The sequence below is a fragment of the Mya arenaria genome, chromosome 11 (assembly GCF_026914265.1).
Source record: "Mya arenaria isolate MELC-2E11 chromosome 11, ASM2691426v1".
Classification (NCBI taxonomy): Eukaryota; Metazoa; Mollusca; class Bivalvia; order Myida; family Myidae; genus Mya; species Mya arenaria.
The window spans coordinates 24,071,893-24,085,974 of NC_069132.1; the positions used below are offsets into that span (position 1 = coordinate 24,071,893).

The window sequence follows — 14,082 nt, forward strand, 5'->3', positions numbered from 1 at the left end:
TTTATTTTGTTATGTGTCTGTTGCTCGTTTTATTACCATAGCTGCCATGTATTTGTAAATGAATGAAGCAGGGGATGGGCCTCTGACTGCCCATGCTGCTTGATTTTTTGAGTGTTTTGTTCTAATTTGCAGAGTCTTTTGTGACCTTGTGAGGTAGTTGCTGATCAGCTCTTTCGAAATCTGATTTGGGGGGAATATAATTTGTAGTATTATCTTATCGGTTGCACTTTTGTGCTTTTAATCTTTTTCATTGTTTTATTTCTTTCTTTTAGCAGTTTAAGGCCAAGGCCAAGATCAGCAGCTTCCACAAAAGTGTTTAATGTTTGTATTCATAAGCTTGTATGCCTGTATTGTATTCATCTTAGCATATACTATTGATTGCTTGAGTTCTTTCTCACAAATTCTGTGATATATATGTACCAACTGTGCTTTTGATAGTAAATATGATTGTTATCTTTAGTCCCGCATTTGCTCAGGTGGTGCCTTTAAGAGGTAAATATCTATGTTTTTCAATTTTATTTGATTCTGTATTACCATACTAATAATGTATATACTTTAAATATGTGCTATGTCTGTTATCATGTAATACAATTACAAGTCGGCTATAAAAGCTTTTCAGAGCTTGTGTAATACTTTGCGACTTTATGTATGAATATTACTTGACTTGACTGAACTAGGACTCAACGACATGAGCCCACAACAGCATTTTCCGCCGCAAAATTACCTGATTTTTGTACGACACACCAACGACTGTCCTACGATTTTCCCAATTTTTCTGTAATAGACCTGTTGTATATGTGTTGTTTGTTGTATGTGACAAGGGCTTATCTGGTTAACCAAATAAATGCAATGCAATGAAATTAAGTATCATTTCGTTGTTTGATTTAGACTAGAAAAATACACATGATTTTGAAAACCAAAGCGACAGCAATAGAAATAAATTACAATTATATATCAATCAAACAGTTTTTACTGCAAATCAACACTCAAAATAAATCATGGAAGTCAACTGCATACATATCATATGAAAGTGCAGGTAACCTAAGGGCACTGGCGTGTAACATGCACAAAAAATAGGATGTTTGGAGTTCTACATATACAGGAAAATAAAACTCAATGTAATCAAGTTCCCCGTTTAAAGTTTATCATTTTACCTACAAAACTACGACTAATAAGGATGTTAAATTTGTTAGGGTGTAAAGGAAAAAGAAGAAAAAAGGTAAGCGGTTAGCACTGTATACTCGTACAATATGATATTTTGTTTATTTCAAGTATATATATATATATATTACGGTTCACTATAAGGCCTTATAAGATAGGAAGATGTATGACACCACAAATACCATTAACACCAGAAAACCTGACCAAAATGATAAGTTGAAACAGTAAAACAAGCTTTTCAAAATGAATTTATTCTCTTTGTCAATAACCGTAAATACTGTAGGGGGCTCACACTAGTTTCACGCTAGTGAACGTACTTCACACAAATGTATATCACAACTTCGTTTCAACTTCTTGTGGGCCGTGCTAACAAGCTCAGCTTGGCGCTCTCAAGTGACCGACTCAACTCTGATATTACGCAGATCTTCTATATAGTTCTTACGAATTTCAACCACGTATTGAAATCAGTTTATAAGTTTTTAAAAGTTTTATTGCATTAATAAAGGTGAAACATCACTCGAACTAGGTACAAATGTTACAGAAATATTATGTATTTATATCATCATATTTATTAAAGGTCATAATGTTTTTGCTGGTGCGCACGTTCCGAAAAAGCCGTATTATATATAATATATTTTATTTGTTATATTATTCATGAATCTAGCGGTGTTATTTCTTTAGTACAACGCGATTTCAATATTGTTCTGGTAATGGCAATCTAAGCGAGACAACACACAAAAGTCACCCTACTTGCTCAATACAGTTGTCTGTGCTTTATAACTTCAATACGTATGCGTACGTTTTGTTAATACTGTAGGCCTTTATCAGTTTTATCAAAATTGAACGTTAGTAAAATACTTATAAATGTTTAATTATACAAAGTCACATAAGTTATATGTTTGGTGAGTGATTATTATATCAAGCAGTTATTTAATGTAACTATCGTTATTTTTTTCAATTGAAACTCAGGTTTATTACTTTTAAATTAGCGAACGTAACGTGGTTCTGCTCTGAACAAAGGGTTGACTCAGTCTGACTGCCAACAAAAATCGTGGCGTTTTTACTCGCACAGCAACCGTAGGTTGGCGAAACGCTACCGCCAAGAAAAATGATGGCAATGCCACCGAAAACGTTGGCAGTGTCAAGAAAAATGATGGCAATGCCACCCAAAACGTTGGCCGTGTCAAGAAAAATGATGGCAGTGACATGGCAGTCATGTGACTGCCACAAAATAGAACGTTTATAGGAATTAATGGCAATCATTTCTCTGATACAAAGAGAGGCTCTGAACATATCCCTTAGTTTTGGAATGTAATCATAAATAAATTAACAGGGTGAGTCACCTTATATATGACTGCACTTGACCTTAAAACAGCGGAAGTTGTGGGAGTACAGAAACTTACGATAAATAATGCAAGAAATATGGATATAACGTTGCACCAGCGGTGAGGAAAACAAATGCGTTTTAACACCAACATATCGAAGAAAGCTATTTACGTTTTAAATTTAAAAGCATGCATATGTTAAAAATGTTCACTAAATGCTTACAATTACCGGGTGGGGTAAAGTTTATCTGAAGTGCACTTTTGACAAATGTAAATACAAAGTCAGTTCATGATATTTTAACCCGTCCGAATCTCATCATGTTCTGAATAGAATCGGGTAAATGTTAAATAAGATCATTTTTAATATAATATGTTACATTTATAATTTGTGTTTATGTAAATTTTATAACAATTTCAACTTAAAATTAATGTCTCTTGTGTCCAAAGATCTGGGCACAACAATACTAATAAAAATGATAAATGTTAATACAAATATCATCTAAGAAACATTTTGTTTCAATATTACTTGCGGCAAATAAACCATACAGCGTCATTTTGTTACGAATTATAAATGAACCCGTTTGCGTCTTTCTCTTTACCTTGGAGTCCGCAATTTTTGAGGGAGGAGAGATATCATAATATTCAGCTGCACATTGTACTTTGTAAATATCGACGCTGAAAAGCATTTGATCCTATCGGATGCTAGCGTCAACACATTGTTTCTGCTTTTCCTTATATAAGGCAACTCGTTCAACGCCAAATATGCGTTGTAGCGCATTGCATTATAAGAAATTGGTGTTTATGAAAGAAACAACACCGTATTAGTCGATTTTGATAAAGATGTTTGACATTTGATCAATAGCGTTAATCAGTTTATATTTCAAATACATGTTAACATAACACAATTTACCTGCGAACGATATATTGCTGAAGTTCCAACCTGTCCCGATGACTTTTAATGACAAGCTCAACATCTAAACATTCAGAATTGAATAATTTTATACTGAAATGAACAAGGATGAAGGCCTGGCAGACACACAAAGAGAGACACACATTCAAATACCGTTATCAACAAATGTTGGGGTTTATTTCTTAGAACGGTCAAAGTAACGACGGGTTTACTGCGAGGTTATCTAGTTTACTAGTACACTACCTCAATGTTGTCCTTACACCAATCAGCAAACCAAGAATGCATTCAAATACAAAAACAAAAGAACAATATGCGTTATGCAACCTATTTTAAGAGTACCACCGGGGAGCGGTCAACTAAAACTTTTAGGCCAAAAAAAAAAATACCTGTGTTTCCGGTGACCCGACCGACCCTATTTTTTTCGCCAACCCTAATCTTTTTTAGACATAAAAGTAAAAAAAAATCGTCATTACTTTCGTTGTTGGTCTGTCTCTGTCCCCTGAGAATAAACTTACATTCCTGATTATGTATTACCGAGACGCTTTGTCAACAGGGAAACAAAATGGCGGAGTTCGGCGATCCCTGTCCGATATCTTCAAATTGACAAACGCATGTTTATGGTCGAAACACGTGGTTGTTCACAGGAGACACATTTTGCTGTCTTTATAATGAAAATATTTAGGATAAAGTTCGCGTAGTTATTTATCCATGTCCAAAATATAACTTACTGTTTAATATTAGGCTTTGTGTATATCATGCAGGCTTCTTACGATTAGGCTTTGCGAATTCATGCAGGCTTAACTGCAAGGTTCCCATTTAATTAATCGTTACATATATATATCCACAGTTATCAATGGTTATTTATTTCGCCTAATTTAAATCCCATGAACTGAAATCCAAACAAAATCCCTGCGAAAGTGATAACAACACATTTATAGGAGTGTGTCGGATGCAGATCAAACGGTACAATTTGTGACGAGCGGTAATAAGATCAAAGGCGCGTGGCTATGGTTTGTATTTAATTAGATCAGTCGGTCGGATACCGGTGAATGAAATCAAAACTGTAAAAAAAAACAAAAAAACAATCCCGACCGACCGACCCTATTCTTTTCGCCATGTAACCGGAAACACAGGTATTTTTTTTTGGCCTTAGGAATTTATTGTTGCCTTGTCGTATATCCGCTAAACAAGTATCAACAAGGGCAAATTTAAACCTCTAAACATTCAAAGAAATATGTGCTTGCATATTAGCTTTAAATTTCTGAAATAATACATAGAAGTTAGATTACAAAAAGGCAAATGCCTAATGTATATATGAAACGCAAGGATAGTTTGTGTTTATTGGCAACCAAAGGGAGTTACTTCTGATACAGATTATATGTTTATACCGGTCAATCTTGCTCAATCAAGCCAAAGAAATTGAAACGTGCCCTAAAGGCATCCCTTGTGCAAAGACGCTCCACAAAGTCAGATGTAAGTTCGGTACGATTCACCAAAGTTGCTGTGCCCTGCAAGATTTAATTGACAATCAAGAAGCAAAATGTATCAATGAAATATCCACCAAAAGGCGAGCAACTTTAGAGGAGCAACCCATAGAAAATATGAATATGATGACGTCTAATTTATGTATCACACTACAACATGAGCTAGCTGAAATGAAAGCTAATATACAATGTCTCACAGTGATATCGAAATTCTGAAGCAGGACAATGTTTATCAAAAGCAGATCAAGTGTGATCCTAACAAATGAAATGATCATGTATAAAAGCATGCTTGCTGATAGTATTAGTGAAGGTAAACGCCTTCGCACTATTGACCTAGACTATATCAACAAGTTGAAATGTAGTATCTCCTCTATTGAAAAATCGCAAGAAAGTTTCTAAACAAACATACGCATCCGTTGTAAGTAGGAAATGTCATGAACCAGACCCCGCATGTCCATTGCAAAACAAAGACCCTTTAAAAAATAGACATATGGACAATACGATAAAGGCCGTTATAGCTCAAAACATGCACGGAACACCAACAAGCAAAAGTCCTAGAGTAGTCAACAGCTAGCCCAGTGACGGACACCATACGTCATGTTCCTTTGCCTCGAGAATAATTTCAGGTTACGTCACATTCCCAAGTCGGAAATGAAAATGTAAGTAATTGAAGCGTAGGTCAACACAAAAACCTCCTTACCTCTTCAAATCCACAAATGCAAGTACCCTCGTTATTTAGATCGTCCGATACATCGCAGATTACTCCTCATACTGACAATTGCGCCTCAACAAATACTACGGAAAAAGCGCAACACATTGAAGTTCATGTGAGTGATAGGCTCACGAGCAGAACTAATAACCATCCAGATATACATGTGGGTAACAGCATTTGCGAACAACGATCATCAGAAGTTCAGAAGTGAACTAACAATTGCAGCCTCGAACACCGAATGACAGTACGACGAAGAACCTGAAAAAGCGGTATTTGCAAGCGTACATGCGCGACGTGCACAACGCTATTACGTTGGCGGGATATCAAAGAATTCAAACAGAGACGGTATTCTAAAATTCTTAACTGACAACGGAATAACCCCCGATTCAGTAAAACTGATTGACACACATCTGAGGAGTTTAGCTGCAAAACTAACTAATTAAAAAAGTGATTCATAAACGATTGAAAATAGATCTTTTGGCCACGTAAAATGTATTACCGGAAGTGGTATTCGCAGACGGCGTGGCAGAACGTATTTAATGGAGACACCAATATCTATGACAATGAAGAAAATTGATTACACATTCATAGTGTTACTAATCATTACAATATCATTAATGGACACACCGGCATCCCCACATTGCAGTATCCTCACCTGAATCGTCCGTGGCGCTATGTCTACAGCGGGATCCCTTAGCCATTAACTTGAATCATACAACATTGACATTGCTTGTATAAGCGAACATAACAGAAGCCAAACTGTGATGGATTTCTTAAAACGTTGCGTTCCTTATACAGGGCAATAACTGTTCGTGAAATTTTATCCAAACGTATAACTGATATCAAATGTTAATAATGCAATTGCAAATACATTCATAATAAATGTATACTTACCGTCGATAAAAATATGATTATGACGCTTACGAAGAATGTGTCGATGGACTTAAAAGCTTATATGACATATATTCGTCTGAAGGGCTCATAGTGATTTGAGTTGATTTTAACGTGCAACTTGATGGAAATAATTGTGACAGAAGAACGCATGGTTTCCTTGACGTTTTTAGTAAAAATAGCTTGTACATGTGAATCTGATCACTTGCCTACTGTTACTCATTGTATCATACCATCGTTTATAAATGCATTACATGAAAAGCCATTTATCGCATGGAACAAATGCTCAGATGGCAAGTTACATATGTATAGGGAGAAACTCAAAACTAAAAAGCATTATGAGAATTGTCTTCGCTTGAGTAAATGCAATAAATATTCTAAACCACATTTGAACGAAGAAGTCAAACAAGCGCATAAAGCATAGCGTATCTGCCGCTTGAAGTGGATATCGGAGGGCCGACCAAGAGGTCATAAAAATGTTCACTTCAAGCAGTACAAAACAGCAAAACGATCGAGCGTTATCAACGAACAGAAAACTGCAATATCTAGAGAAAAAGAAAAAAACATTTTGATGACTTAAACTCGGCTGCCAACTGCGAGATGAAATTGTTCCGGAAAGTCACTCGCAAGCATAAAGGCAGTCGCTCAATTCCAATCAATGAAAACAATCGGAAACAAGAACTGAGCGCGAATCCCACGATATAGAATGTGTGTTCGGACGTTTCTTTGATTTTTTTTTCTCAAAAACGAAAACCAGATTATAACAATGAGTTTCTTGATACATTAGATAGTAATGTTCACGAGTTCATACATCTGGAGATCGAAGCCACGACCCTGATCTAAAGAAAGAAGTACAAACAGCAGATGTAGAATTAGCGGTTCGGGTTCTGAAACTACGAAAAGCACCAGGTCATGCGGGTATCACATCTTAACATTTTAAACATGGTGGCAAAGTTTTATACAGATACATAGCCAAATTATTTATAATGATGATAAACTGTTATTTTGTGCCTGAAAGTTGTGAAGTTGGAATCATAATTTCATTACATGAAGAAGGAACACTAAAACAAATCCCAGTAGTTATAGGCCAATAACATCACTACGAGTTATATACAATCTCTTTGAGCACCTGCTACTCAAACGATCGACTCACTGGCATTATTTACATAATGTATGAGTACAGCCCCCAATTAACAAAACGCCTGGAATTACCTGGACTCAATTACTGCTTCCTTCAACCTTCAGTAATCGATCTAGGAGAGTTTCTAACTAGGGTCAAACATCTATGCTGCTCTACTGAACACCGTCGGAGCTTTTGACAGTGTACCACACAGTGCAATAATAATTGAAATGATAAAAATTGAGTTAAAAGGAACGTTTCTACGCTTAATTGCGAATATGTACCGTGTCCTTAAAGGGTAAGTTTTTGTAAATGGGATAAATTTGAACCACTTCGATGTAAAGCAGGGGCATCCGGCAAGGGGGAGAACTTTCCACTTGGAGTTATCTCCTCTTTATAAACGGTCTCTTAAACAAACTAGAAACTACTGTCAAAGATTTTACCCTTAACAACAGTATTCATTATCCAACACTTGCAGGTGATATAACACTGCTATGTGGAAATACAACAGCAATAGAATAGCAATTGCATATTGTGAAAAAATATGCATATACGTGGGGATATGACTTAAATGTTTACAGAAACAAAACAATATTTTTGTCCTAACAAACACAACATTGCAACAAATAACATTTTCGGCACTGAATATATAACCAGCACAGGAACAGCAAAGCATCATACTTGAAAGTACACTCAAATGCACCAAAGCAATTGACGACCGAGTCAGAAAAGGGCGTGCACCTGTCCTCTTTTCTCAATCATTGCAATGGAAAAGACCACTGGTGACGTTAACCCACTAACACTAAGCCAATAAGTCAAGAAAGTATGTATACCTTCAGTCTTGTACGGTATCGAACTCTCGGATGACATATCAGCACACGATCGTCTGAAGCTTGAAAAATACATCAGATTAGCAACTAAACGTATACATACAACGTGGACCTGAACTGATATGGCATTGCGTCTGCTGGGGTGGTTCCCGTTAGAGCTGGAGGTAGATAATCGCAATCTTACGTTTCTACAAAAGTTATGCAACCTTCCTAGCGAACACTTAACGCAAAAATATTCAATTACAGACGTAATCTGTATGTGTTAAGAGGATTCAAGCATTAACGAGGATTCATACCAAGCGTTGTGCGTTTGCTTATAAGTATGATATCTTTAATAACTCACTGGATTATATCCCTACCTCGAGATTCCCAAGTAAATATAGCTGGAAGAAAATCGTTCATTTCAACCTATTTTTTATACCAATGCATGGAAAGGTAGAGCACAAAGTGATGAAGACTTTCGCGATTTCTTGCATTTCCCGAAAGCATTTCACCTTCAAACCTTTGGTTGCTTGCAAACGGTAGAGGTGAAATCTTCGCGATGAATGTTTAAATCGCACGGTACTTCAAACCCTACACGTGTTAAATATGTAAAGCTCTGACTTGGCCAGTTTTTTAAAACTGCAATAGCACAGATTGGCTCAGGGAAAAACTGTTTAAGGAACTATGCTTTGTGAGTCTAACTTTGTAAGCTTTCTTAAAAGTGCTGAACATGAAATTTACTATTTCAAGCAGAGACCCTACCTGCGTTCCATTTTGACTCAATTTAATTCCTGTTATTGCTTGCTATTGTGTTTACATGTTTTAACGCACATCATACTATTTTGTTTGTTCACATATTTATATTTCCTTACTCTTTGCATTTAACATTTCAATAACTTTATATATATATAGTCACGGAAATTTAGTATAAGTAGTATATAAGTCTTACATTGAGAGAAAGTAAAAACAGAAATTTGGATTGCGAAAGCTAATAAGGGAGACATATAACTAAATATTTGATAGTAATAGTATCAAAAACAATCAAAATAAGTTCAGATTTTAGATCACACTTTATAATAATGGATATTGAAGTTGGATCCCTGATAATTTCAAAGTATATTATAGTGGTTTTACATAAATACTTAACGACCTGGCATGGTTTTGGCTTTCAAACAAGTTTTCATCTCTGTAATCGAATATACATATGATATCATTTCCGTAACTAATTTTGTGATTTGTTTCATTTTGATATTTTTTTTCAAGAGATGCGGAATACCAGAAATACCAGAAATACCGGAATTCCTGGACTTAAATCAGTCAAAGGTAAAAATAATTTGTTTAAAGACACACATTCACTAACGAGTGTAAAAAACATGCGCCTCAAAATTTTTTTTTTTAAAATATATCGTCAGAAGGGTCATTTATATTATTTACATTTATACAGAGAAAGGGATCAATATCCATACTACTAGTAATTATAGTACTTTCTAAGTATTGTATGGAATGATGATACAAAAAATGTACGGGACGCCGACTTCAAGCGCATTTTTAGGGTCCACGAGGAAATTATACAACCAATACGTCACACCCGCAATGTGTATTTTTTCTTATGTTCTCAAAACTATCTTAGAAGGTCATTATCGTAAAAAACGAATGTAAGTTAGAGTCGCAGACGATTTAAAGTAGGGATGCGAACGAATGGCAAAATTGATATTCGAATATACGGTAATTCTTTCGCTCGAATATTCTAGTATTCAATAACCAAAATGAATATTTAAGAAATGTGGTAAACTACTGTTATTATTCGCTGCTGTAATAGCCGATTCCTTTGTAATAACCGGTACACGCGACGGACCCTAATTTTACGCAAAATTAGACTCTGAAATTCCCCATTTACAGAAAATAAATCCAACAAAAAGCAATAGATTTTTAACAATTAAAAACCCAAAATAATTTAAATTCATATTTGTAAACAAGGCCATGGTCGTAAATTCCCGGTTGAATGTAGTAATGCACCAACGGACGCGCAGCCTTGTTCTGGGATTGATCTCTTCTAAATATAACAATGGAAAAACCAAACCTAATCGGAAATTAGTTAAAAAATAAAACGAAAATAACCCTGAATAGTTTACTCATTTATTATACAACAATGTCCTAAAACGCTTTTCCATACAGTTACATTTCAAAGCATGGACGTTATATTGAAACATGGACAATAGTTAAGAGCACATAACTAGCACATGTCATTCATATCATTACGGCGTTTTGAGCAATATTGCACAGCTTATTTGGTGGCTGATTCCGTTTATCCGTTATTTGCATGGTCATTAAAATTTACCGAAAATAATTGAAACTTGTTTGATGTCACTTGACTTATAGCCAATTTTCGTAAAATTAAGGGTACTGTTTATAGTCCCGACGAAATGTCCCTAATTAACGTGTGATGCGTGTATAGTGCCACCATGTTCACGCCTCTGGCATTAGGGATCAATCTTGTAAAAACAAGACAAGCGAATATATACAACACAGTTGTAGTCAAAAGGGTTAAAAATAACCCCAAAAACATCGAATAATCGAATACCGATTTCGACATTCGAATTCCAAACGTTTGATCGAATATTCGAATATTCGTTTGCATCCGTAATTTAAAGCCATTTTTATATTTTGAAACTCTATTGATTGATCTTTTAAACATATTGTTCAATCTGCTTTTTGACCCTATATAGGAAAGCAATACGAAAGAAAATCGATTTTACAATGACAGGGTGACGACTTTCAAGCGGAAGATTCTGAATGAGTTGGATATTTCACAAGTGTTGCCGTACCTCACCTTTATAGGTAATCTTTACAACGATTAAAGAAAGCGAACATATATGTCATATTGCCAATGTATACAATTTATACAGAAGACCTCTAAGCAAAAAGCTGTTTAAAGTTGTTTTGCCTTACGGATAAGTATGGGATTGCACGTTTGTAGTAATTTGACCTAGCTGTTAACTTTTATACTTCCCAATGGGAGGATAATGTAATCGCCGCTTTGTCCGTCCGTCTTTCCGTCCTTCCATGCGGCCGCCCTGAATCTATGTTGCCGGAAGCATGTTCTAGTCCAGCAGAAAATATTTAAGTTCTGAGATATTCATGAAATGTTTCTTTCCGATTGCAAGTATTGGACTGACTTCAAAGTATAACAAGTATGAAAATGTGCATTATGTAGACTTAAGCAAAACATCAATATAAATTAGCAGTCTCATTCTTAAATATAAAGAGTGCTTACTTAAATTATTACCTATTCGTCCTTTCGCCACCTGATGTGAAGACTAGGCAAAAACGCGAGCATTCTTTTCGTCAGATGAACTGTACACCACGAAAGTATATGTTTATTACTTTGATATAGCATTTATATTTTAAAGCGAGATTCATGTTGGAATTAGTTATAGAAAGCAGGCTAAATACATGGTATCCATCCCCGCTGAGGTTTCCAAGGACGTTCCATGGCCGATTCTTGAACATTACCTTGATCAATTTTTAAAAAAACAGTATTTGTGTTTAAAAATAATAATTTTAGTTTGAAGAAAAAATAGAGTGTGTGCATACATGCGTGTGTTCGTGTGTTCTTTGCCGTTTGGTTTCGAGCTTTGACACTATGTCAGGTCTAGTAGAATTGTGTAAGTTTCCCAGATATTATGACTTTGTCTCAATCCTTTGACATATTTAACGGAACTGATCATCTAATTTAATGAGGGTTTTTAAATAAAATTGCAGAAGGGACAGAGCAAAGACGAATTAGCTCCATGGCTAAGAGTGACCCAAAGCGTGCTATAGATATATTACTCGACATTCTTGGTAATTCGCCTGAACGAGGTGTTTGGACGAAATTTCTACAAGCTTTAAAAAAAGCCGGTAATTAAATACAAACTATGTTTAAACAAGCTTTAACCTTCAGTAAGTAAAAATGTTAAATGGCATGCAAATATATTTGTGAAGTTTGTTATTCAATCAGTGTTATCTAAAATTGAAAAATTATATTTTCGCAACATTCATATACACTCGCGGAATAAAGAAACTATGCATGCAAACACATACAAGAAACAACGTTCGTTCTCTAGGATTCTCAAGACCGTTTAATATAAGTACTGCAAAGTTACCTCTTCCTCGATTACATAGAGATCATAATGTCTGGAAAAGGAATATAGCAAACCTCCCTGTTTATTTAATATATCTCGTCTTACCAAACAGCATGAGGTCTGACAGACGGACGTTTGTACAAGATATATTGCATTATAAGTTGGGAGATTGGGACACAAAATAGAAATATTAGTTGGGAGAATAGGAAGGCATATATAAATCATGGAACTTATTATTATCAGTTTGCCAAATCTAAGCTAAATGAAATAACATTTAAAATACCCATTCCTTACGAATTTTCTTTTCCAGGCTTTGTAACCCTGGCAAATATAATCGTTGGCTATGAAGTGGTAGATACATCTCACCATACAGAATTTTTGAGACAAATGGCTCCAACAGTCCGTGAATTTATTAAACCATTAGAACTGTTACCTAATCTTATGAATGACCAGGTTATAAACAGTGATGATAAAGAAAATATAGAACAAAGACAGCGAAATGAAGGCGACATATCTGCAACGGATTTACTTCTTGAGAGAATCACATGCAAGTCGCAGTTTGGGTACAGATCTTTACGGAATGCTCTTAGTGCGACCAAGCAAACAGACGTTGCAAAGATGCTGGACATGAAGTCAATTGACTTACAAGAAAATAGTTTATCAAGTAAGTATTAATAAACTGCGTTCATGTATAGATTTAAGTTATTTCCGTCGCATGGAAACGCGATGTCAGTTTAAAATAGGTTTCAATGTTGTACCATGGAGGGTCATGTGATCAAAATGGACCTGCAGCCAACATTATTATTGTAAAATAAAACTATGAAATATGTTTGATAAAAAAAAAAAACCTGTATGAACAAACAAGTGTCTAAACTGATTAAGAAAAGATAAACATCAAGATACAAAAAATGTATGTCTTTTACCGTTTTTACAACCCTTTAGACTTATGTAATGGGAATTTAATAATCTGTTTCCAAACTCGTTTGCTCTGGGGTTTTACAGCATGGTTTACGAACCGTGGGATCCGATTCATCAAAAATCCGAAAATGTTCGTAAGATGTTTCGCATATTTAAAATAATCCAATTTTTGATAAATGGATAAATTTGAAAATTCAATGACATTTGACACAGATAACAATATGAATGATATAATGTTGGAACTGTACGTAATCAAACTATGCAATAATTATGGCCGTACCATTGTCTTATTACCTCCCTTTTTCAATTAATATAATTAGCGTTTAATTCAAATACTTATATGCAAATAACAGTGTAAGTATGTTTAAAACATATTTAAACGAATTACTTATAAGTTAAAATATGAAAAACATTAGTGTTTAAACCAATATGGTATTCTTAGCTATAAGAAAGTCACGTGATATGCAAATGCGAGCTAAATTTGACTTTACTCTCGGTTTTATGGTATGCTTGTTATAACGATTAATGCATTTTTTATCCGAGTGCATCAATGTGTAGATCTGAATTCTTAACTCTTAAATCTTCAATTAACACTAATGTTTTCAAAATATATCTGGGATATTTC

The 14,082-nt window shown here is 35.0% G+C and overlaps 1 protein-coding gene across 2 annotated transcripts in view; it reads left to right on the plus strand.

Moving 5' to 3' along the window:
* The first annotated feature begins 1,161 nt into the window (after positions 1-1,161).
* The window catches only part of LOC128210005 (uncharacterized), a 44,850-nt gene continuing 31,929 nt past the window's right edge, over positions 1,162-14,082 (plus strand). The window contains exons 1-5 of one of the 2 annotated variants that reach the window (XM_052914297.1): positions 1,162-1,219; positions 9,679-9,738; positions 11,142-11,253; positions 12,178-12,315; positions 12,850-13,203. In XM_052914297.1, the coding sequence (XP_052770257.1) occupies positions 1,178-1,219; positions 9,679-9,738; positions 11,142-11,253; positions 12,178-12,315; positions 12,850-13,203 (706 nt within the window). In that variant the 5' untranslated portion in view covers positions 1,162-1,177. The remainder of the gene's footprint in view (positions 1,220-9,678; positions 9,739-11,141; positions 11,254-12,177; positions 12,316-12,849; positions 13,204-14,082) is intronic. The other variant, XM_052914298.1, reaches the window with a different exon arrangement.